This window comes from Pectinophora gossypiella, chromosome 7 (assembly GCF_024362695.1).
Source record: "Pectinophora gossypiella chromosome 7, ilPecGoss1.1, whole genome shotgun sequence".
Lineage (NCBI taxonomy): Eukaryota > Metazoa > Arthropoda > Insecta > Lepidoptera > Gelechiidae > Pectinophora > Pectinophora gossypiella.
Window position 1 is genome coordinate 17,294,780 of NC_065410.1, and position 26,703 is coordinate 17,321,482.

Below are 26,703 nucleotides of genomic sequence, written 5' to 3' on the forward strand. Positions count from 1 at the left end.
TGTTGGTTAGAGCTTCGGGTGGTCGAGTGTTAGCCAAAGATTAAATAATTTGGTATAAGCTGACAAGAAGTGTCATTTGAAACCATATACTTACCATAAATCTTTTTGTGATCCATAGACTTGTGGTAGACAACCTATCCGTGACATTAGTCCGTGACTCACCGTTGCAAACCCCCAGTATGATAGAAAGTACTCTGTGCTCCCAGTCCGCCGGAAGGCCGTGTTGCTTATGTTGCAAGGTAATACGTGATTATACATGTGATTACGCTATTACAAAGATGAAACTTGAACGTGTTGAAGCGGATAAATCAATTTAAAGCAATGCACCGTCTTCTCGCTGCTGTTCACCACCCACCCAGTGCTTTCGTCCCGCTCTGTGCATCCTCCCAATCCCTTTATGAATAACGTGGACGAATTAAATTATTGGGTGGACACCAAAAGGGTACCTCAATTTGGCATATTGCCATAAACGGCTATGAACCAATATATCAGTTAATGATCATTTTCATTTAAGTATTTTCCTGAAGGAAAATTTATCTATGGAAAGGATGTATCCTTTCCATACCTGGCCATATTATTATTGGCCTTCTACAGAAGGAAATCTATGGCCAGGATTATGTCGTAGGGCAACACGGGCCTCACGTGACCGGGATCATATGCATTTAATATATGTGATAAAATTACACAATTTTATGAAAGACTCATTTTGGCAATGTAAAAACCTTACTAAGAGACAAGTATTTAAAAACTCGATGTGTGCGGGAAAAGAGAAGAAGGAGAGCGAGAAGGAGGAGCATATACAATGAAACAGCGGTGTAAGATGTGCCATTGCTCACTCTTTATTACGTTTGTTAATTCAGTATATAAAACATAATATAAATTATTTTAAAATATCACCACTGATTGTTGCAAACGTACTGCGAGCCCTGAAAATCGATTCTGGATAAACTACAGTACTGGTGCCGCACTCATTCGCGCAGACAACATTCACTAACAGGAGAAACATTGTAACGTCAAGACATTACAAGAGCAGCAAATGTTTGTGTTTAATTTAGAATTGTAAGTCTTGTCTGTAAGTCAGCCCACTGCTGTCCCACGCGAGCTCGCAGCCGCGGCGACTGGCGTCACTGGCGGTGACTGGCGTCACTGGCGGTGACTGGCGTCACTGGCGGTGACTGGCGTCACTGGTGGTGACTGGCGTCACTGGCGGTGACTGGCGTCACTGACGGTGACTGGCAGCGACTGACGTCACTAAAGAGACGTCGGCGGCGCGCGCCTCCTACAATTTGTTATACCTACTACATCTAAGTCTGCACTTACTACTAACTTAACGCTATGTACATACGATCTTTATCCAAGCGATTTAAAAAAGTCTTAGTACTTTTATCATATTAATTTGAAAATTTGTTAAATGTCTTTATCGTTAAATTCACTGAATCCACTCGCACCACATTTTATTATGTTGTTTTATAACTCGTTTCGTTCCGTGTAACACAATAAGAATAACAGAATTTAACCCTGCTAAAACTACTAACATAATTATATAACTAGGGTACAACCGACACTTGTACAAATGGCGAGCGGCTGTCCGCTGCGGCCGCGCGGGCGGGGTGACCCGCCGCTCGTCATCATATCAATTGACATTTTAAATGATAAAATATATCTACGAAGGAATCACGTGTAGCGGGAGTGTGTGCGCCAGGCAGGCCGCGGGCGGCCCGCCCGCACAGGCACTCGTATCAGTCGCAATTCGAGATCAAGGTGGCGGGCGCGGGGCTGCGCCCTCGCCGGGATATAACGTACCATTTATCACATTCGACGATTAAAGTAATAATGTAACTAACGATGGCATCGTTCGTAATACAAGCACGGCATAGCGGCAATATACATCGACACTCTGTACTTTGTTTATAGAATCGTCATAGATTCTAGAATAAGAACGGGATGAAATGTTCTTTGCGTCGGTGCCGATGTATACCGTACAATGTTGCTCCACGCGACAGACGAACATCACTTGCTTTTACAATTTAGGTAGAACGTGCAGTCCTTCGGACCAAATTATAACAGTGAAAACAGTATTCAAAAATAGTAAATATTTCGAAAATGTTGACAAATCAGTTGTTAGAAACACGTCACTAAATGCCACGTCACGCACGCGATGAAAAGTATCACAATGTTTGCATTGATTGTGTTGGCAGTAGTCGCTTACGAAGCTGCCTGAACATCTTTTTAAAATAGCATAAAAAAGAACATGGTAAGCGTTTTGTTCATGTTCAGAGATGCCCTGAATACTTGCTAATGCGGAGAGTATCGAACCGTGGCGTTTAGTAGCCGCGTGAGCGTGGTCGCGGACAGTCGTCAACTACACACCACATCACACGGGGCCCGTGCACAGGTCGCGGTGTGTGCGATGTTTCATTACAATGTCACTTTGTACTTGATCATTATTTGCGTGTAACGAAACAATGCCTGTACCGCACCGAAGCCGCATTCACACGGGACGCAGAATCTCTCGTTTTAGATAATTTGCACTTGGATAAATGGGTTATATCCCTTTTCAAATATGCTCACCCAATCTTCTTATACGTCTCTTTAGTAGCTTTACGATATTTCGCAGATCTATTTTAGGTAAACAAAAGTCGTCCGTAATATATATTTATCCTTATTCAAGTAAGAGTTGAGCAGTGAGATCATTAAAAAATATTTAAAAAATGTGTCATCAAAATTTGGTGTCATGTTTTAAGCTGGATGACCACCATCCGTGACCATCTCTGGTCCGCCGGAGGCCCGTGTTGCTCTATGGTGGCCATGGCCTACAACTCATAAAAATTAAGATTATAAAGAAGATTGAACGAGCTCATTCTTTACAAGATGGTGCTTCCAATGCGGCCTCGGTGGCTTAATTGTTACAGTGACGTATATTATTCGAAACGTGCTAGAATAGTATGACAGAAAAGAGTGGCTTCCGTCTAGCGCTCCGTAGTCTCGGCCTTGAAGCTTAGCATCGTAAGAGCCGAGCGACGCCGGCGCCGCTAAACCGCGGCCGGGCGGCGTCCCCCAGCGGCCCCAGGGCGGCGTCCCCAGCGCCGCCCGTGCAGCAGCTCACGTCGCGCAGCCGACCCGAGCTGCGGCGCGCCTCTCATCTGCAACATGAATATCATCATTTGAAATTATCTTACTATCAAATAATTTACGAAGGAAAATCCCTGGAAAATTGTTAGGTCTGAGATTTCAAGAATTCTAGTTGTAATCGTACTCAAGCAATTGGTACAAAAAGGTTGTGCCTGAATACTTTTGAATAGAAGCGTAGAGCAGTCAGTTTCTTCCTGTACACTGAAGCTGATATAAGCGAGTGTAAATATTTTATTTAATCGTTTATTTCTAACTTTACAGCTTATAATAATGTATGTATATGAGTGCACACGTTACCGTGCGTGGTGTAGCGGAGTGGTGGGTGCTGGCGCCATCACCAGCAGAAGACGGACAGCTCGCCGCCGTGGCTGCCGCCCACGGCTCGCCACGAGCGCACGCCCGCGCCTGCCCCGCCCACTTTTAGCTGCAACACAAAACACGTAAAGTTAAATTATGTCCATATAAGCCTAATCCATCATTTCCAGATGAGAATATCCAGGAGACACTTTTTCTCGTGGCTACATAAGCTAATCCGAGAAAAGGCATGTGTATCACAGGCTCTGCAGATCTATGCTGTGAGCACGGGACGGCACTTGCATGTCGCCTGGGCCCTTTTTCGGTCAAGAGTTTTAACCACGCGTCAATTTCTATAACGGAAGTAGTGGACGAACTTAACAAAAAATCTGAATTATTTTTAAACGCAGAGGAGCTCGGTGGCGCAGCGGTAAACGCGCTCGGTCTGCGATTGTTGAAGTTAAGCAACTTTCGCAAAGGCCGGTCATAGGATGGGTGACCACAAAAAAGTTTTCATCTCGAGCTCCTTCGTGCTTCGGAAAGCACGTGAAGCCGTTGGTCCCGGCTGCATTAGCAGTCGTTAATAACCATCAATCCGCACTGGGCCCGCGTGATGGTTTAAGGCCCGATCTCCCTATCCATCCATAGGGAAGGCCCGTGCCCCATCAGTGGGGACGTTAATGGGCTAATCATGATCATGATCATTTTTAAACGTAATTATTAGTTTGCTAGGTAGGTACGCAAAATTCTATAAAGTATTTTAAAATATGGGTGTTAGAGGTAAGCGCGAGTATCTTATTATGAATGTTGACGCTTTGTGAAACGAACGAGGTGTACGCGTCGACCGCGCGAAATCTGTCAAATCAATTGACAGATCCGTCACTAGTTTTGTTTTTCAAGAAAACTTAACGCTCTCTCTTTCTCTTTTATGTGTCAAAAACCACAGGTTACAAAATTGTTAAAAGAAGTTTACAACGTTATATTAAACCACCAAAATCGAGCATCTTTCATCGAAGTCAACCCATGGTGCAGATGGCAGTATTCGACAATATAGTAGATAGTCTACATTTCTGGTGAGTAGGACGCATATTTCGAGTAGGTATATCGTGAAATCATAGCTGTGACTGTAAAGCTGACAGCTATCTCACTCCAGGAAATATCTACTTACATGTCCCATGCCCGATTTAAAGGCAACAATATTTAGTTACGGGAAATACCTAATGATGGAATGTGAAATATCACTTTAAATAGGCCCAATAGGGCAAATCCGTAGAAAATAAATACAGTTTTCACCTCTCCAGTACAAAAAGGATGCTTTTCCCGCGTAAAAACAGCGACTGTATTTGTTCACTTAGCTACTTTTTTATATACTCGGTTTTACCCGTAAGACAAGGGAACATAGCTATTCAGCCTCATTTGCAATGTAGACTCTGCTTAACTGGCGAGAGTTCGTTCAGGCCTTATTGATTTTTTTGTAAATAAATATTTTCCCACAGTGATTAAACTCCACAGTTAAGACTAATAACTATTATTAAACTAATAACAACTAATAAACTAATATTTATTATTTTTAATTTTTTTTTAACTAATATTTAAGTGAAGTTAAAACTTCTTGGACATTGGTGACCATGTGCTGTGAGCAAAAAACGCAATGTCTTGTAAGGTACGGCGGACATTCCGCCGCCGCCGTTCAGACCAGAGCTCCGTGCGACTACGCTTGTCGGATTACATTTTAAAAACGCACATTTATAACTAAAAGAAAAGCATGTTATAAAATTGTAGCCGTCCGACAACCTTACTCAATAATAATAATAATAATCATTTATTTCGGACTCATCCACATTGATTACATCCATATTTGTTAGTAAAATTGCAAGCTTACAAAACTAGTGTTAGTAACATACAAATATATTAAAAATGGCAAGTCCGGATGGACTCCCCGACGCTGGCGGCCAATCATACGACTGCGTGCAGCCGAATCCAGCGAGCCAGCATCGGAGAGTCCCACCGGTCAACTAGCGCGCGCAGGATGGTGTTGGGACTGTCGCGCGTGCGGCGCAGGATGGAAGCGCACCGCTTTCGCATGATGGCTGCAAATCCGTCCGTGTTAGCCGCAGCGAACATCGCGGAGGCACTGCAGTAGCGCGGCAGTCCCATCAGCACCCGGAACGCGTTATTATACTGCACGCGCAGGTCGCTGTATGTCCGCTGCGTATAGTAAAGCCAATATAAGCTACCAAATAATATGGCCTAGTGTTTGTGTTTACAGCGTACCTATATCAGCGGGTGCGCCCGCACATTCGTCGAGGTTAACGAACGCTCTGTGTTCGATAACAAGCATCATTATGATAGCAGTCTTAACATGCCAAGGTGAGTCGATAGCCCAAGTCTAACATCAACACAGATACGGTATTGTACAAAGATATTGGTAACTTAGTTAAAATTCTAAGAAGATTTAAATCTTCTGAACCTATAGGTACTCAACTCGGCGCTCATATACATAATAATATCTTAATCGACTTATGCGATATGCATGGTGTCATCCCGTGATCATGGCACTTGCAACAGTGTCGAAATATCGGGAGTCTCATATCCCCATTTAAATGTGGTAAGAACCCGTTATTATGTGTTTTAATTAGAATTGTGTTGCTAAGTAGTGCTTCTCTTTATTTTGATCAGAATAATAATGGGTGGAAGATGTAATGTGTATGGGTGTTATAAAAAATGTCATCATTTATACCCAAAAACAAAGATAAAAGAAGCATAATGTCTGTTATCCATGAAATTAGAAGGTTAAACTAAGGAACATGTGTACAGGGCCATCTATATTGTTTGTGAGGACCGTAGACTGGGAAGTCCCTCATTTCTTACTGGTAATATTTTACTGGTAGTAGCTAGCTATATCTATTGTACATGTTAGAACATGCGGGTGCTATGATACCGTTGACGGAGCGTGGGAGCGAGCACACGTGGCCGTCCCGGTGCATATGTTCGCATTAAAACATTAACGTCGCGCGTTTTGTAACGACTAGTGACATTTAAATTTTCTCGTAAACTTTATTTCAGTTGTCGAACAAGTCGGAGGACATAAAATTGTCGTTACGGATTTTAAGTATTTTTTTCGGAATTTGGGTTAGGTTCCGCGTTTATAGTATATTCGTTCTCGTTAAAGGTTCTTAGTTTTTTTAAAAGAATTCTTCCCGTTTAAATACCTATACCCTTCGCAGTTTTAGAAAGCGGAGGCGGGAACAAAGTGATCCTGACCTGTTGCATCTTGTCGAAGTCGAGCGCAGGCCGGTGCCTCCTCGGCGGCAGCGCCACGCGGCGGCGCCGCGCCTCGGCCCGCGCGTCGGCCGCGCGGCAGCCGCAGCCCGCGGGCCCCGCGCCCGCCGCCCCCGCGCCCCCCCCGCCGCCCGCCCGCCGCGGCTTCAGCGCCTCCAGCGGCGGGGACGTGCGGAACCGCACCGGCGTCTCCACCTGCAACCACGTACACCAGGAACGTCAAACCCGTTCACTATGCGACAAGGGGCGCTGAAAAATCTGACTAAAAGTTTTGGAAATTTGGCCTCTCGTCGTCGCCAAATCCCCGCGTCGTTACGTTACGTTGTCGTCTCCGTTGCGTCGATAGCCCCGACGGAAGACGAAGGCGCTGCATCGTCGGATACTGGGCGTGCGGACTAGATGCATGGCCGTTAGTGCACACATGGGCGTGAGGGGCTAGCGAGGGTTAGCGGGCGGCGGGCCGTACCTTGGTGTCGTCGTCGTCGGACTCGAGCGGGCGCGTGGCGGGCTGCGGCCACTTGCGCTTCTCGGGCGCGGCGGGCGGCGGCGACGACGCGGCGCGGCGCCGCGACTCCAGCCGCGCCGCGCCCGCCGGCGCCGCGGCGCGGGCCGCGTTGATCACCTGCCGCATGCATGCACTCGTGTCATGACTACTATTACAGGGCGGCAAGCATTTTGTGGCACATGGTGACTTTGACAGGAGGACGCTGCTGGTCAAAAATGACGTTTTCATGGGATGCGGCGCTAATTCCTTGCCGATCTATATGTCTACTCTAAACCGTCTTAATGATTGACGAGTATCGTGGACTATGTATGGGTTCCTTGGACTAAACTGCAGACCCTCGATGTGGAAGTACTCTCGCATATTTATCACGCACCCAACTTGCTGCTGCATGTGTTAATGTCTAATGGCGATGAGAAAATAAACCTCCTAGCGTGACGACTACTCAGCTTATATCGTATGTATGAAACGCAGTCGTGTCGTCGAGTGAAAAACAAAAGGGAAACGGGGGGCGCGGCTTCTTCGATGAATATTTCAGCATGTAATTGCAGAACTCGCAATTCTCGTCCGTCAAAGCTGTGCGTCATTACACGCCGGAATTAATGGCCGCCTCCCCCCGCAAAAGAAAGAACGGCCGGGAATAGCCGGCCAACGGGTAATGCTGTGGCGGCCGCTCCTTCATTACGGATGCGAGTCCAGCAGAGGCGACGCCGCCGTCACTTGCAGCGACGCCACAGCTACTAGTACCTCTATGTACCCCACATACAACATGCCACTACGTACCTACCTACACAAATAATGTCTGCTATTCGCAGTAACGACTAAGTACATCTTTTCTTACTCTCTGGAGGTTATAATTATTAACGGTTACAGAATAATTTTCTTATGATTAGAGCTTTAAATCCTGTGTTTAACATGTGTGAAATAGACGCCGGTAGAACTATGTAATATAATAGTGTACGGTAGGATGGTGACAAGCGCTTCACGCCTCACCGCACTACAAAGAGGTCACCCAACTATACTAATATTGTCACCTAAAAAATATACCAGACACGAATACGGCTTCATAGAAATACAAATGGGCTATAGTTAAAAAGTAAACTATTGAATTTTCTCGTTTCGCTTTGCCGCACTTTAATCACGTTACTTAAAAATATCACACAACATTTTTCTCCCGCTAAAAGCTTCTGTCTGCTTCTTTTTGCAATTAAAAAATAGCGGAGACAAAAGAATTTCTAATTTCGGGCGAGCGCAAGATAAACAAATGTTATGCAGGCGGCAGACGCGAAAATGAATAAAACGTTTTGGCTTGCTCGTAAAAAATGACAACACCGACTGCAGAAGAACGCATGGAGGAGATACGAGTAATTGTTGTATACATATAAGTATAAGTTACACGTACAGAGTCGAGAATCAACCAAAACCTCTAACGACTAAAATTGTATTGGACAAGTGTGCATGCAAGAAACATTACGGGAAGTTAAAGACAGTAGTAGTAGGCAGCATTTTGAGTTTTTATAAGAAAGTTGCTCACACGGTCGAACCCAAACTGAATGCATTGGTACGCAATGAATGTCGAGGTGGAGTTTCAATCGCGTTGCTTTTTGATCTGGTTTGGTTAGAAGGTGACATGGTATAAATTGTGAGTTAGTTAGTGGTGTTAGATCAAACACATAGCGCAGCTTGCGAGCTAACTAGCAGAGCTCCGCCGCCGACCAAGCCGTCTTCGTGGCTCTGCGACTAATTTTTGCCGCTCGCTGCAGCGAGGGCGTTCACCCGCTCTCGTGACTTTTTCATCTCTCGCGTAATGTGCGCTTCGCGTCACCGATGTCACGTTGCATAACTTTTAAGCATCGCTTTTGTAATTAAACCTACGTCACGAAGAATATTTCACTAAGCGATAAAATGATCTCAATACTGTCAACGATTTGAATTTAGAAGTTTTTATAAATTGATAAAATCCACAATCTTTTCCCAAAATAATTTGTCAAGTTAAGGCAACAGTTAGTCAGAATTTATAAACTCTTAAGAAGTGCCATATGCTCAACCGAAGTTACTGCCGGCAAGAGGCCAATCCATCGACGTGTCTAGAGACCGAACAGGACATAAAATAGCGAGGGATATGTCAAGTGTCAGCGTGTAACTGGGCGAGTGTTCCGAGTCGGAGTAATTTAGTTGCGGCGTGTCGCTGCGAATTAATGTGCCGTGCGGACTGCGGGCGCCCGCCGCCTCCCAAAGATATTGCCGAGTTAGCCCCCGAGCTGACCTCGCACTAATGTGGACATCTCTATGTCCGACAACGTGAATATAAACGTGGTCTTTGCTAAAGGCAACTACTAGGTGTCTTTTGGTACGTTGTCGTTGAAGCAATTTCAACTGAAACTATGCGTATTGACAATCGTAGTTTCAAGAATTTCTAGAAGAAACACCATATTTTACTTGAATTTTAGATCGCGAATAATAAGCCCAGCCAATTTTTTTTATGAAGAGACATGTTCAATGGAACCTATAATTTTGTATCGCCACGTCCGCGTCGCATAACATGTGCATCAGAGTGGTATAATTTTAAATGCGAAACGACAAATGAGAACGAAATTATTGAGGGCTGGGAACGACAAGGGTCGGCCGTCGCGTAGGATGTCGGCCAATTACCGCATCAGCTATTCTCGATGGCTGCAATTGTCCCTTCCTTCGTCCTCCTCACTTACCCCGGTGAATGCTGTTCTCTTAACGAACTCATTGCGTACAGTTTTCGCTACATTTACTTACGGACGACGCCAAACAACCCAAGCGCTGAATGTTAGTACTTACGCCTGTTAGGTCAACTTTGTCAAGGCAGTCTCTTATTAAAAACAACTAACAGTTACGAAAATGGTATTCATTCATTCGTGGATATGTGGTTATTATTATTTAAGTAAAAACACAAGCTCATTACGAAAATTCGTTAATTGGTCCTGATAAGCTGGATCGATAGACAATTATTATCTCGAGTATAAATTTAATAAACGTCGAAAACGAGTGGCACGTGAATGGTATTATAACAACTTGAACGCAGCAAGGTGGGTGCGAGCGACACGGAACTGGATAAAATTGACATATTTTTATTTACGCATGGACCCCACCAATGCGAAGTTGAGCTGAGCGGATAGATGCGCTTTTAATAACATTGGTTACAACCTACTAATAGAATGGTTGGTTACAAGTTCTATTGGGAACTTGGTCATTGACACGTGACTATACATCTCCGTATTCGTGGAGTCCGGCCCGGCCTTGGGATCGTCGAAGGAAAATTCGCGATGGTGCTTCGCTATCGACAACATTGATCAAAATATGAACCGATTAATTTCACACAGTATGACACTGAGAACGTGATAATGTTATCAAGAGAGGAGGGATAGAAGTAAGGTGTTGTAACGTGGTAGCAGGAGTGTAGGTGTACCTCGAGCTCCTCTTCCGAGGAGTGGTGGTCGTAGAGCAGGTCGGGCTCGGGCGGCGCCAGCGGCCGCGCCGCGGGCGCCGTCGCCGCGCATGCGCACGCCGCGCCCGCGCCCGCGCTCCACGCGTCTGCAACAACACACAGCACACGTGGGACGATGCACTGCATACATGATATCACATTCATCGATATACAATACTTACAACATTGTACGTCTATTGTCGCCTTTTAGTTACGAAGTATTATTTCTTATTTTATGGTTACAAGTAAGTACAAGAAAGAGCCATATTTACCTAGGTAGCCACTTTTAGAACTGTACCAAAATCAAGTTCGATATCTACCAAAAACGGCGCTGTTGTGCCGTTTCGACTCGCTTTTAACAAAACGTTGTGTAACTTTAAATAGGTACCTACCTATGTAACTTAAACCTACGTTACATTTCGCCGAAGTACTCATATTTATTAATTGTTATATTCATAAATAAACACGAAGGCTATTTATTGCGGAAGCGTAAGCGCATATAACAACCTACAGACCTACTTGGGACGTCTACGACCTAAAAACGCATAGCAACGGGCGATGAATAAAACGAGTGTTGCAGCTCACAACCCCGCGTGGGGTGGCGTGTCCGCGTGGGGTGGGGTGGCGCATGGCGGAGGGGTGGCGCAGGGGGTGGGTGGACTTGAACTTGATGCGCGCGCCGCGCCGCGTGTGCCGGCGTCGGCCGCGTCTCAGTTCCCTCTCACGTCCCCGCGTCCCTGCGTGTTTACACTCCCGGCATCAGCCTCTACAGGTCGAGCTACCTCTTTATTTACATTGCCGCTGCACTATCTTTCTTTCACTAACTTCTATTACACTCGCCCCACAGTTTAAACATTAGCTCAATTCTAAATTAAATAACGTCCGAGATCCTACCGACAACTTTGCAAAATGAACGTAAATAAATAAACTAGATATAGATGGACTACCCTTTCCGCATGGCAGCACAGTGGGGTGGACGTTTTAAAATAACGATAAAAATCGTTACCAAGATGTTATTTTTATCGTTAGAGACGCCAAATTAAAGTAGACTGGGGACAATAAGTATTTCTCGTTTAGAACATAATTGAAATCGGTCATCTGAAATGGTCAATCGTTGTATGTTGAAAACCCCAACAACAAACAAATAGAAAAGAGATTAGTAGATATAACCTAAATCTACATGGACAACTACCGCATCCCTGAAGCGATCATGTCCCGAGGTTGAACAGGTAAAAGAAAGTATTTCATGAAAAAAGCATTTGGCTAATGAACTGTTCAAACTAGGTTCAAACACTTGTATTTGATAAGTCGTTCTGTACCTTTACTTTCAAAGTTCAATTTCAAAATACATACATAAAGTATCTGCCGGAAAATGACTACGGTGTAGCACAATAATATTGTGTTCAAGTTCCCTCAAATTCTCGTCAAACGCTACATGTGAACCAGCGATGTAGGTACCGCATTCACAGACCAATATCAAGATTCAATGCGCCAGTTGACGCAAGCAAGTCACGAAACCTCAAAGTGCTGCATAGTGCCCATGTGTTGGGGCTTCCAAAGACAGTTTACAAAGTTTTCATTGTCTATTAAGTTGAACTTAAAGTTACACTACTTTCTTCAGCAAACAACAATATTACTTAAATTTGAATTTAAAAAAGCAAAGTTAATAAATGAGCTTTGCCTAACATTTGCCAGATTCCGCCCTGACCTAGCCCAATCATTGTTATGTGGTTGACCTTGTACTCCGCAGTCGATTTACTCGCTCGGTAAATATACATTTTTTGAAAAAAATCTGTTGTATGGTGTGTGTCCAGGCTAAATACTGGTCACCGCAATGCAAATGCGGATTGTGCGCTTCTCAGCGTCGCAGATGCGCGTGGGCCGCTCCCGCCGCCGCGCCTCGCACATAAACAAGTTCTAATACACTACGTTCATGGTCGTGCATCGTCGAGTTGGGACTAGAATTATAAATGCTTCTTTTAACTTTGTTTCATAAGACTTTCAAATTCTTCTAGGTTTAGGTCTACGGTCTACCTATTCATTTTCACTAACTCTTCCTGTTTATTTTATATCTATTTCACAATGATTAGTGTTTATGTTAGAGGTACATATGTCCTGTAGTTGTGTTTATTAGCCTTCATGAAACGGTCTTTATAAAAATTGGCAACGTTAACTGGCAAAGATTCAATCAAAGATAGGTACTAGATTAATATTAGGCACCTATATAAAACTACACTACTAAGAGTAGGTACCTATACTCTGAAACGGATTCTCTTTGGTCTTTGCATTTTATTATAAATAATTTTGAGCTCAATAGGTATGTTGTTGTTTTAAAAAAGTGCTTATAGAAATGCGACGCGAGCGGTGCAAGCGTACGTGACGAGCTCAGAGGACACGTCCACAGCGATACATAAACTAAACTCACTATAGGTACCCGAATACGATAACGCGCCCACAAACAAACACCGATGACATTATCATTGTTATTGTCCGCCTTCAATCAACACCGCGCGAATCAGATCATACCCTAAATGTATTAAAAGCAAGATTCAATATTAAACATCAAATGTTTATTATGAGTAATGGTAATCGATTTCACGATGGAGAGGCATTTTGTTTTCGACTTAATAACCGAAGTAGTATTGTGATTCAAGCAAACACGTTCAAGGTTGGATCGAAGCCAATTCGCCACGACAGCACAGCACCGACAGAACCCCCCTCCGCCATTACTATGTGCATCACTCACCCACCAATCTAATGTTGATAACTTCATTATACCTAGCTATTGCTGATCTAAATACACTTCTCATCAAAAAAATCGAAACACTTCCGTTTTCATTGTTTCTGTCCGAATTTAACACAAAAAAGAATTCATACGATGAAAAAAAATACATAAATAGTATAGCTGGCAGTTTGGCCATTACAGTAATAAGCGAAAATTCTAAATTCAAAATTAGAATTTCATTTGTTTATCTTATAAACGAAATGAATCACTGTTTTGAGACAAATGTGTGTTTAGGGTTGGAGTACATTTAGCGTTTAAAAACTAAAAATTGGCGCCTATCCTTAAACTTTTTGTTTTTTATTTCAATACTGTGACTTTGGGACGTCTGAAAAAAGGTTTTTTTTCTAAAACGTATGGATACTTCGCCCACAGAAGCCGCCCAAGTTGTGGCATTGCTGGATTCTGGCCTTAGTCAGCGTGTTGTGGCTGCAAGACTGCATCTAAGCCTGTCATCTGTTCATAGAGTCTATAAACGTTATCGGGAGACTGGTTTGTTCACGCGCCGTTCAGGATCTGGCAGGAATCGGGTCACTTCTGAGCGAGATGATCGATTTATTGTAACAACTTCTTTAAGAAATCGACGCCTTAACGCTTTTCAACTGCAGCAGCGGCTTCGTGTTGTACGAAGGGTGGCTGTAAGTGACTCTACAATTAGAAGAAGGTTGAAGGATCGTGGACTGGTACCGCATAAGCCAGCAAATGGGCCGAAATTAACTGCAGACCATCGAAGAGCGCGCCTTAACTTTGCACGTGAGCACCTAAATTGGTCATACCTACAGTGGAGCAAAGTTCTCTTTTCTGATGAGTGTAAAATTATGCTGTATGGTAACGACGGAAGGAACAAGGTCTACAGAAGAGACGGAGAACGCTATGCACAATGCTGCATTGAAGAAAAGGTCAGCTATGGTGGCGGTTCGTGGACGGTTTGGGGAGGAATCAGCGCCGACGATAAGACAGAGCTTGCTTTCGTGTCTGGGCCACGTCTGCCTGCACTAAACTGTCATCGGTACGTCGAAGAGTGTCTCGAGCCTCATGTGATGCCCTATGCACATTTTATTGGCAACGGCTTCATATTCATGCACGACAATGCTAGGGCTCACACCGCGGGCGTCGTACGAGATTATCTTAACGAAGTCGATATCTCTATTATGGAATGGCCAGCAAGAAGCCCGGACATGAATCCCATTGAACATCTGTGGGATGAATTAAAGAGACGAATTCGAGCAAGAGATCCTGCCCCAGAAACACTTAGCCAGCTGCAAGATGCAATCCAAGAGGAATGGGACAATATACCACAGCATGTGATCGTGACTCTCATCCGATCGATGAAGAACCGTATGGAAGCAGTAATTAGAGCTCGGGGAGGGAATACAAGTTATTAAATAAACGTTTTTTAGCTTTTTTTTTCATTTACGTGTGTTGTTTTATCCATTTCCTTTATACTCCATACGGAATAAAAATGACTCATTTAACAAAATACGAAACCTATGAAAAATTCATTTAAATTTAGAACATTAACATTAAGATTTGATAAGCTCATATTACTCACTATTAAACGACATTTAACATTTATTCCTAAATGTACACATTTTTCTAATAATCCTGACAAAACGTAAACTTGCAAGGTGTTTCGATTTTTTTGATGAGAAGTGTATTATGGCTCTTAATAGCATAACAATTTACTTTTAATTTCGAATCTTCTATTCCGGAAATATTTGTTATAAAACAGCATGACATGCTCCTACTTCCCGTCTCTTCTGGTTTGTAAACGAAGCTTTCAAAAGTCAAACTCTTGCAAGGGGAACAGGTTAATCATCAACACCGGTTTCTAAGACATCATTGTACAAACATTCTAAAGGTGTAAAAAACGCATGCGTTTGCGTTGGCACTTGCCCCTTGTGCGTGAATAAACTCCCAGAGCTGGCGTGAGTGGCCGACTCTGGACTAGCCCTGTTTATTAGTACTTTGAGTAGCTTCTGACGTGTCACTTTGTATATAAATAATAATAAATGTGTGCCGGTAGACCGGTGGGCGCGCATGTATAATTGCGGCATGAGCGCTCACCTTGGCCGCGGCGCGAGCAAGGCCAAGGTCGTAAAGCGAGCTCCCCCCTCCGCCGATCTACCCCGCGCACGCGATTTTTTGCGCCGTGATGTAATCTGCAATTCGGCGCGCGCGCAACATGGCCGCCGTCACGCTCGGATAAACAACTTACAACAAACTCTTTAACAGTGCCTAATTCTCCTTGCTAAACATTATTGTCTGCCTTTCTTTTTCTGCCATTTAGATTTAGCTAAATATTCCAATCCATTCTTGGTTAACAAAACTAAGTCCAAAGTTCTTCGTTTAAATTGTTGGCAAATTCGAAAGCTTCTAGCTTTGAATATATATTTATAACGGGTTCTAGCTTACATCAGGAATATATCAACATTTAACAGAACAGACTTCGTTTTTACAAATGTCGGTGATTATCGTTGCTCGGCCTATCAAGACTTATCGTCACTATGTCAAATGTGATAGTCAAGAGCGTTCTATGAATTTGGAACTTTCGAAAGTACTTAGTGCCTGGATACTTTGGATAAGTATCCTGGAGTTGGTCTCAGAAATGTTAATGTTCAACAGTAGTAAGTGATACATTGATGTTCACATCGGCGCAGGCGCATCGCCGGATGTTCCCGTCGGTTGGCCGCCGCTGCTGCGCCCGCCGTACTATTTCCGTATGAATGGCCCTACAACACTACACGCCACACACTACACTACACACACTCGCCCGTCTTCCTGGACCCTTTGCCAACTAATTCCCTATATAATTGGGGTTAGTGCACAATGCCACAGCGACTATACCCGTATCGCAATCCTCACAAACGTCAGAGTTGTAATTGCAAATTCGAATGTGACTGTGACTAGGTATCCAGGGCGTGAATATCGGAATCTCGGACACCAAGACCCGTTTTTCCAAATTCGATTCTAAGTGAACCAATATCGTAAAGTGGATTAGTCTATTCGGAATTACCCCGGGTACTTGATCTTTCACTTTAGTATCGGAATCATTCCGAATATTAAATGCCTTATTAGTATGTGAAAGAACTCGGTATCGTCCCTCGACTGTCGGTCCTACTTATAGAACTGTACAAGTAATTTCACTCATTCATCAATACGATTCAATTGTCAATTTTTTGGTTCTACGGAACGAGTGCGAGTCACATACATACGAATTGTTTTGCTATTACGTTGTACACACACAAATAACGTCGATTGGAGTGCCAACAAAGACATCTCTCGTTATTCCGATAATACTCCGGTTGTAACGTCGCCAAAATCCAAACGGGATTTATTGGCTTAGGTATCATGTCCCAATGTCGCGTCTGTGTCAGCGGAAAGAACAAAAGTAAATTACGATCGTACTAATCTAACTTGGCTCGAAACAATGTTTACTAAACCTAACTAAGTACTTCTGGTGTTGAATGTAGATACTTATTGCAATTTTAACAATATTGCTATACGAGTTGAAGGTGCAACTTACTTATATCTGTGACGTCGTTCCACTTCATGATGACGTCAGTACAAAAATCACCTGAAAGCAAAAAATTACAGTTAATTCTCTTAGAGACACATTCTCATTCATTCATTGGTTTCTTAGAGATACATTTGTGGTTTAAAGCTGAAAAATAAAAGCAACTATTTTTTTTAAAAATACACCAACAGACACCGGATATCAAAGCATCATCATCATCACCAGCCCATTAACGTCCCCACTGCTGGGGCACGGGCCTTCCCTATGGATGGATAGGGAGATCGGGCCTTAAACCACCACGCGGGCCCATTGCGGATTGGTGGTTATTAACGACTGCTAATGCAGCCGGGACCAACGGCTTAACGTGCCTTCCGAAGCACGGAGGAGCTCGAGATGAAAACTTTTTTTTTTGTGGTCACCCATCCTATGACCGGCCTTTGCGAAAGTTGCTTAACTTCAACAATCGCAGACCGAGCGCGTTTACCGCTGCGCCACCGAGCTCCTCAAAGCATTAATACTTAATTATAGAAGAAAGTGTAAAACGAAGAAGAATCTACGAAGTATCACACACAGCTGTCCCGACCCATTATTGGCAATGAGTGGTACATGCATCTAAAGGCTCAATGAAAATGGAAAAATATGATCACCGACTGCAAGTTCCGTTAAATTATTTCGCGTTTGACTAATTGAATCCAGCATTGCAGAAATTAACACATAATGTTATTTTTTGTCGGCCGCTGTGAGAGTGGGAATTTTCACAATGGCTGCTCCTTTAATTAGAATGAAGCATAATAGAAAGAATTGGCATTAAAAAAGTGTTATACTGCATACAATGAGCTGTGTAGTGAGTGGTCGTCGTTTAGCTAACCGCCTGCGCGCACGCAACACTCCGCGCCACTTGCTCCGCGGACGGCTTCAGGCCATCTTTGATGCTTTCTGTTGTTAATCCGTGCAAAATTACACAAAAATTGCAAAACGATTTATAAGAAATCAACTAACTATGTGCTAATTACCGCAACGCGCCAAATATTAAAACTGTTTGAGATGAGGATAAAGCCCCACAAATCTACTATTTTTTTTTACTTATACATATTTGATTATTGAAAAAACAAATGTGTTGCCTTCTAACATAGATTAATAGAAAATAACTCGTCAGAAGATGCTTTTCCGAAAGAATGTGAGTGGTCTGCCGGCAGCTGGTGGCGGCGCGGCCCAGATCCGACCAGCCTGCTCCCGAGGGGCGACGGCCTCGGGATTTTATTGAACCTCCGCTCATTCATTTGTTGTACCCTGAGTCGATGCAAATTCAGATACTCCGCTAACCCCACTTATTTAATGGTCTATTCTCCCGGTTCGGCTAATTGTTAATCTGCAACTTTAATAACGTAATCTTGTAGGACGAGGCTGCGTCGTGAAAGGTTAAATTTAAAATCTAGGCATCGGGTCACCGACCGCGCTCGCAAGATTCGCAGCTCATTAGCGGCCTAGCGTTTAGGTTTTGTTAGTTTCCCAGTAAATGCTATATTGTAGACGATCCCCGGGTCCGGGTACTGAGAGTACTATTTTCGCAATTCTAAACATGGGCTCCTCCCGCTGGCGAGAATTTTCCGGTCGTTTTCTTAAGTACCTGTTTAGCTGGATATTGCGAGTGGTAGTACAAAGTATGAGTGAATTTCTCGGCTAGTGAGTGTTTGCGGTGCGGCGGCGGCTGGGGCGGGCGTGTGTGGCGGTAACCTCCTCGACCTGGTTTCGGTTCAGAGGTGAACGTCCGCCGTCGCCGCCACACTGCCACTCCGCGACATAGCACTACCGCGGTGCCGCTCCACGCCGCGCACCACACTCGACAGTATTCCAGCATCGAGCGCTAGCCGAACCATTCAAACACACAGGCAATTTTCTAAACTTAAGCAACTTTTGCAGTGAGCAATAATAATCTTCGAGTATTCGAGATTTTAAATGCATCACGCCTGTATTCCCTAAGGTCATCCAGTCCTCGCCAACTATTCAAAGTTGAATTTACTAACGATACAAGCTTATAGAATTTTGCAAAAGTCACTTAAATAGGAAGGTGTGAAGAACAACAAAAAACGAACAATTATGATGGCCGATAATGCTATGTGGCATGCACACACATCGACGATATTTATCGAGGCAAGTGAATAAGTGATTCATAATAAAATGCCTACTCGAGAGCCCACTTCGCTCGTTTTAATATTAAATCGCTTCAAATCAGGTTTCATTACAGTAGCCACTTTTTACTTGCTCTACCCGATAAATAGGAGTGCTAAGTGAGTATATTGGCCCGAGCTGTTAATTTTAAAATGTATGAGGGAATGAATGAATGACCCGGGTAAAGCAAATAGACATCAGAAGAATAAGAATAAGAATAAAATAAATTCACGCTGATATACAACCCGTTTGACCTGTGCTGTCAACTTAATTCTGTCGGGTTGTTGGCGAATGTATAATGTTTAGATGATTGTTTTAGATTTTTGCCTAAAATTTACGTGTGTCCCATTTTTATGCCTGTCGATTACCTGTCCATTTCCTTTTCGGCGGATAAAAAAAAAAATGGATGGCGTCTACAGGAATTAGCACCGTTTTCTATCTAATAAGTATGTACCTATCTTTACTTATCAGAATCTGCCAATGTAATAAACTCTCTAGTAAAAGTTGTAGATATAAGCAAATTACATTTTATAAGTGACAGTGAAGAGATTTGATATCTAAGCAGTGAATTTACTAAACCGGTATTAATTGAGTATATTTCGACGACCAATCTAACACACAGTTTCACTGTGCTATCAATTTCGAAACAGTTTATTTACGTTGTTCGCGTGGCACAATTTTTCAGTCACGTTATCTAGCGAACTGTGTAGGTACAGACAGATAAGGTTTAGTAATGTGGGCTGCCGACCCGTGATCCCGACGTATCGAGCGCGATAAACAGCTGATAGCTCGTACGACCCGCCAGGAAACTTTACTACACCTTGCCAGAAATATGCGTTAGCATCCCTAGTGTGTGATAGAAATGAACCACCAATTACCTACTCTCGCGCGAATGTCCTATTGCACTGGGTACAAGTTGGCAGTTGACAACTTTTTTTCTAATCCTTCCATCTGCAATCAGTCCCAAGACTAATCAGATTTGACGCACTCACTATAAGGCTACGATATAGTATCTAGTTCCCAAGACTATCCATCCATTCTCTTGAGCCTCTTCACCCTGTGAAGAGAACTAGCAGGCACACTTTGTATCGGAGTTCCGAGATAGAGAAACTATGAAGAGTTGACAGTTTGGCATTGACAGGAGACGGAAAAGGTTCGCGCCACGAGAACGGACCCTTTAACGTTACGGTTGAGAAAGCTTGGTCCACATACCATTAGTTGGATACGATTCAACAAACGTGTACACTCAGATTTTGAAGCGTTGCTGTTTTTCGTGCAAAATGTAGAATTAGGACTTATATGAACGTGATAGCCTGTTTTAGTCCACCGTGTTGGACAGGAGGCTGTGGATACACTAGTCTACTACTATACGACATTTAGAACTTGTTCCCCATATACCTAAGGAACGTTTAACTAAAGTTAAGACCCACAAGCATCGATCGAACATTACGTTAGTCTTTCCAATCTGATCACGATTCGTAATTATCGACGTGTAAGTCCGTGTGCGGATGTAGGATAGCGCTCTCCCGGCCGCCGTGGTCTCGTAAAAACGATAATCGAGCAAAAAGTCGCCCAAACCGGCTCCGACCGGTATCCTGACATAACTTATACTAATAACGCCGCAAGAAACGTTCAAGGAAGTCGTTCCTTGCGATATCAGTAAACGACAGTTCTTACCGACTGACATACACAGCTAGCTGCTTTTGAAAAGTATTCGACGTCGCTCGTATGTGGGCTGACGATAGCCAGTGCTGACGTCGCTGGCATATCTTGTACTATTCTTTCACGTCAGCAATCATTTCATAGCGTACAAACACTTTCCACATTTGGAAATCTCAATATATTTGCATCTTTCCCCGTCAAGTATATCCTGAGTGATGTTATAACTTATTATGACACTATAGGTGTCTAGTTAGGTACATAATCCATCGTATACATTCAAATTAGACGTCTAATTGAAATAGGACCTACCTATTTATTATTCGACAACTCACACGTTCAATGTGAGAGTCGATACCCTAAAGTACCAAATAAAAAGCAAAAAATGTTACTGCTCAAGAAAACCTAGACATCTTATTACGTAAAGTATCTGTGGGTGACGAAATAGAGGAAGTTAGATAAGCATTCAAACTGATTGAAAAATAATCAGCGGTAGAGGAGACCGGCCATTAGGGACCAATCACTTGGAAAAACGTTGAGAGAGGGATTCAAAGACAACGCGAAAAATGAAGACGAAACATGAAGCACAATAGCTTGTTATGAATTCATAAAAGGCGTGGAAGGAGCCGCCGCGTGCGCCGGTGCGGTTATCAGCGGACACGAGCGACAGCTGATCGACTCGCCTGTGATTGGCTCGCGTACTAATCTAGCATCAACTCGCATGCGCTTGCGTCGCCCCTTTTGATTTCATCACCCAGTCAGGATTTTATAAAGTTGCACGGTTTTTTCTGTCGGTTGTTATTTAGGTAGGTATTTGTAAGGGTTCTCCCTTAAGCACCTACTTCAATAAATAGAATGCAAGCAGGCAGCGCAGCAGCTTGGCAGCTAGGTATCACGCCCCGGCGCCGGGAAGCCGTGATCGGATTACACCGTTTTCCAACCAAACCGAACGCCTAAACAACTAAACAACCCTGTATAAATATTTTGTAATACACGAGCGGGTTACAATGGCGCAAAACATCAACTCTACCATTGGGTCACCGCATTGTTTGCTAGATTAGTCGCCATTGTGTCGACCCCGATCATAGACATGCTAATGGTACAACCTGTCCGATTATAAGTACGATCCAAAGAGGAAACGATGTAATGCAGATATTAATTAACATTAAGGCTCATTGCGAAACTAATACGAGTCTGGTGCGCTTGTATGCCTGCTGCATCGCATCTGTCGACACTGCACTGGTTCAGTACATAATGTGGCCAGTTTTTCATTCGCCGCGCCCATTCGCCTCAAAGCATGTTCGGGTCGAGTACTACTCGCAGCAAAACCAGTTCCAGGAACGACGGAGCGTACAATGATGCCGGCAATTTTTCCAGGAGATGTTCTCTCACTCGCTCGACAATCGCTTGGCATTTATAGTGGGGTACCTCACATGAACCATGTGACAATTCTGCTCAGCGTAGGTAAACTTAAAATCGTGACGCTCTATTATAAACCATACAAATCGGAACGGTAGTGAGAATATTTCAGCTCACTTTAGAAAAATCGTAAAAGAACAGAGAAGTTGTTGAATACACGTTTTGTCCAATGCAGCGAGTTGTGTGTAAGTGGTGTATGGGCAGTCCCGTGTGCAGTCGGGCGACGGGCGTAGTTTTTGCTCGGCTCGTCGCCGGCCACGCCGCGGCTCCCATTCACTCTGCAATTGCCAATTGATGGCGCACACTGCGATTCACCAACAATAGGGCTGCCAGACTACTCATCGATACTTTAAGCCTAGTCAACATTGAACTAGTCACCATAAGCGAATAAAAGAATCTGCACTGGTGTAAGGAGTAGATGTTTAAACACTGCAAAAAACTACTATAAGATTTGAAATTTCGAATGTCGTAATTAGATAAACACAGGTTTTATACAAATAACTCTCCTTTATCTTCCAATAAGTGTGGAAACATCTGCTGTATTTACACAGCTATGAATCAGGAAAAACATAAAATTGAATTTAGAAAGTTATTGAAAAGGCAACCCTGCTCGAAGACATCCACTTGGGTACGTTCCTTCAATGCGAGGGGTTCGGAGAAATGGCCTCCAATTAATTTATCCACTTTTGGAGACATGTTGTTTAATTCATGTTGTAACCAGTAGCGGCGACTGTCGGGACGTGGAGGGAACTTCCAATGGGATTTATCACTCGACTGAGGGCAGTCAGAGAAATATTCGATGAGGCATTATCGACGTTGCGTCTGATTCCAAGAGGCTTAAGAGTTTATCCTTGTGTATCATCTTTGTTAGATAAGTCTACTTCGACAAATTGCAAACGTATGTGAGTGAATTGAATGATTTGTATGAGTATGGCGGTAGTGCGGTAGTGTAGGCGGCAGGCAGATGTTAGCAAACATTTGCTGGCAGGGAGTGCCGGCGGGCGCCGGGCGCCGAACACCTGAGCAAACAGCGACCGCTGCCCGACTCACCGGCCACGTCAAGGACTCACGCACTACTAACTCAAATATGGATAAACAAGGCAAAACTGAAGCTTTGTCATTAATATAACCATGGCATTAGGTTCTTAAACACTGAGGTGATGATTGTGTACAATTGTTTATTAAGAGAGTTTCTCGAAAAATGTAAATGTTCACTCTCTCTTGATATAACGAGTACGGTGGCAAGAGGTTATCATCGACCGACCTGCAGAACGCAAATCTGGTGACGCTTGTTTGTCACGTACATTAGATAACAGCCAGCACAGGACGGTTCCTCGACCAGGCGCCAAATCATTCTCCGACATCAACAGATCAAGATTACAAACGATATGTCAATCTATAAACTATTTGTAGTATTGATTTTATTACATCATGAACAAAAATAAAGTCGAGGATAACATTGATCGCAAACTAGAAGAGGTAGAGTTCGGGAGCTCTCCGGGCTCCAACCAACGGCGGCGGTGCAAGAGACGAGCGGGGAAGACTACCTAACTCGATATATTTACAACGTGCCAAACTGATTCGATGCAGCTCAAAAACACATTGCATAATCAAAGGAAGGTCACGGCAGCATTTATCAATCGCGAGGTTTTAATCTGCTGTATCACTTTTGTGGTGGAAAGTTTGTACGGAGTTGCGATAAGGGCCGGTCCTGTGTAATTACGTTATTAGGTGGTGTGGTGATGTGGCGGCGGCGATAACGAGCGCCGCAGACTGCGCGACGCGGCCGCATCGCCGCTGCCGGCAGCCGCGCGTTCGCTGCCGTAGGCTTCGCGATTGTAATCCCAATGGAAGAGTCAGAGGTACATTCATCTCATGATGAATTAAGTAAGTAGGTACCCACGCTTCACCATAGCTGCGTTACAGTAGCTCAGTGTACGTGACACTCCACTCTTGTCCCAATGAGACGAAGTCTATGATACAGTTCAGAAATAAACAGTTGTCCCAGTATGAACTTATTGAATCCAAAAACAATTTGGAAGTTTACTCTCTTATAATAATGAGCAGAATAAGGCAAGGTACCTATAATGATCTAGAGAATTCCAACTGAGAAGGCTGTCGTAGGTATCACCGGCCCGTCATAGGTACAAGCCGAACATAACAGGTAAATGCAAAATTATGTAAAGCAGCTCCGTAATTATAAGCAATCCGCTCATTATCGGTTTGATGGATTTGTTTACAATAACACTCGCCCCACTACTGGGCTGCGTCACACTGCATATAGGTACTCAATATATCTACGTAAAATATACTGATAATGATATACTTTTGTAAACCAAAATACCTATACCTATTTTTATTTATCTCACTTTATCACCGGATTACATCAAGAGTTCCTTTAGAACGATAACGTGATAGTGGTATTATCTTAGATTTGTTTGCGAACTGATGAATGGGAAATTATACCTACCGGTCACAAAAATAGGTTATAGGAATGGGAAGATGTTGTCTTAAATGAAATGAATTTGATATGTGGTGTTGTAAGCTCGGTAAAGTCGGTTTATCAGTCAGTGGCGGTGGCCCGTAACTAGGTAGGTACCTACTCAGGGACCGCGCAGGGCGGTGTCTGGACTAGGTCTATATTCCCACTGACTCAAATATCTAAAGGTTGTAAATTCTATGTAGGCATTTTCTTTAAGAGTCAAGAATGTTCCGATCACTAGGTAGGGCAGGGAGCCAAATCAATTTTTGACCTCGATGCCCTCTTATCACCTCCTCGCTAGGTTCCTGGTCGCAGGTAATGACAGCCGGCTGCCATCCACCACCAATATCGATAAAAAGTTCAAGGTCACGCTCCAAGGTCGCATACTACCGAACAAAGGCCCGCAGGAGCTGCCGGGCCGGCACGTGTAACCCGGCAGACGGCGTTACACCCCCGGTTCCGTAATATTCCGTATAGGTACAACGTGCCGTTCGCCGTTCGCCCGAACGTCAACTCCACAGCCGGTATGCTAATAAGATTCTAATAATACGGCAGGATCACCACTAGTATGCCGAGTGCGAGTCGTATTTGCAGCTTTTACGAGCCGGCAGGCCGGCTAACGCACGGGGTCGTGTATGCGTATCGTATAGGTGTGTCGGTTATAGTCGAGAGAGTAGGAACGAGAGAATCAGCCGGGGGTGTGTGGGCCGGCGCGGGCAGTGGTGTGTGGGGTGTGTGGCTGCACTCACCGGCGTCGGCACGCTCGGCCTCGTCGTCGGACTCGGTGCCGGAGTCGCGCTCCTCCACCTGCAACACACGGCAGTGAGCTGTAGTGTCCGTAGCGGGCGCTCCTTTGTTCTCGCGGCGGCCATTTTCTGGCGCCGTGACCTTCGGCTCGCCGGGCCGCGCTGCAGCGGCCGCGAGCCGGCGAGTCCGTAGCGCACCCACCTTTTCGGAGACGCTCTCCTCATTCAACGAATGCGTCCGCAGCTTGTGGGTCAGGAACTTGAGCATCCTCGCGCCTGCGGCGGCAGCCGCCGGCGCGGCCGTCGTGGGCCCCGGGGCAGCTAGTGGGGGCTCGCCGCGGGCTCGGCCCGGTGCAGCCTGCGACACATTCCGCGTGCGCCTCGCCCGCGCGCCCGGTTACTACTGCGATAGCGAGTAGCGAGTAGCCTTGCGTACGACGCAGTCAGCTGAAGTGGCCGCCGCTCATTAATGCCGAAAGGGCCTAACCGCGATCGCGCCGGGTCCTTCCTTGTCGGCTCGCTCGCTGCGATCACCGCGACACCCTCGAGCGATTGATCGAGAAGCGTTTCATGACGAGGAAGCTGGCTCAGATATCGCGGAAAACGTTTTTGAGTGGCACTCGAAATGGACTCGCCCGGCGACCCATTGATGACAAAGAACCGGAACACGCAGAGATCGGCCGCGATTGGACGGCGCGTTACAGAACAGGATCGAAATTTAATGCAACGTCGTCCGTCTCCCTCGCACGGACGAGCGCGGCGCCGCGCCCTCGGGTGCGAGAGGGACGACGACACATACACAGGTTCAGGTTATATAACAGCGCGCTGATAATAAATCGCTGATAAAATGTTGTGGATGTACGTGAGGAAACATGGACATGCCCTTCCCATGGCGCAAATTTTCCTTTGCCTTATATTTATTGTTACCTTCGCTTAGCAAAAAATGTCATACAATAGGGTAGTTTCCAACTATTCAAATCAGATAACTTTTTACTAAACGCCAAAAAACGAATTAATATGGAAATTGTAATGAATATGCAACCCGTGACGTCATATAAAAACGTGAGAAAATTCATAAATAAGATAAAAATAAAACGTTTTTTGTCATCTTTAGGTCTGTCTTTATTTAGTAATTAGAATTTCATAATTTATCTTTGACCTAGGAAACTACCCAATTGAAGGTAATTTTTCAATGCTCTTGGCATTTTCGTTCTAATATAAAATATTGCAGCTGTGTTGACATATGGTATCTACGTAATACG

The 26,703-nt window shown here is 44.2% G+C and overlaps 1 protein-coding gene across 1 annotated transcript; it reads right to left on the reverse strand.

The window, feature by feature from the left end:
* Positions 1-816: 816 nt before the first annotated feature.
* LOC126368485 (translation initiation factor IF-2) lies at positions 817-26,159 on the reverse strand. Its single transcript, XM_050012508.1, has 8 exons — positions 25,644-26,159; positions 25,445-25,502; positions 16,976-17,026; positions 10,650-10,774; positions 7,175-7,330; positions 6,691-6,903; positions 3,430-3,556; positions 817-3,143 (listed from the first exon to the last, which is right to left on the reverse strand). Exons 1-7 carry the CDS (start codon positions 25,707-25,709, stop codon positions 3,467-3,469), a joined length of 759 nt encoding a protein of 252 aa, XP_049868465.1. The 5' UTR covers positions 25,710-26,159; the 3' UTR covers positions 817-3,143; positions 3,430-3,466.
* Between the last annotated feature and the right edge of the window lie 544 nt (positions 26,160-26,703).

Excerpts from the sequence above, each read along its gene's own strand:
- LOC126368485 (XM_050012508.1), bottom strand. The coding sequence starts at position 25,709 with ATGCTCAAGTTCCTGACCCACAAGCTGCGGACGCATTCGTTGAATGAG. Across the intron at positions 25,503-25,643 it reads AGGAGAGCGTCTCCGAAAAG|GTGGAGGAGCGCGACTCCGG; the intron begins GTGGGTGCGCTA and ends CGTGTGTTGCAG. Across the intron at positions 3,557-6,690 it reads ACTTCGACAAGATGCAACAG|CTAAAAGTGGGCGGGGCAGG; the intron begins GTCAGGATCACT and ends TTTGTGTTGCAG.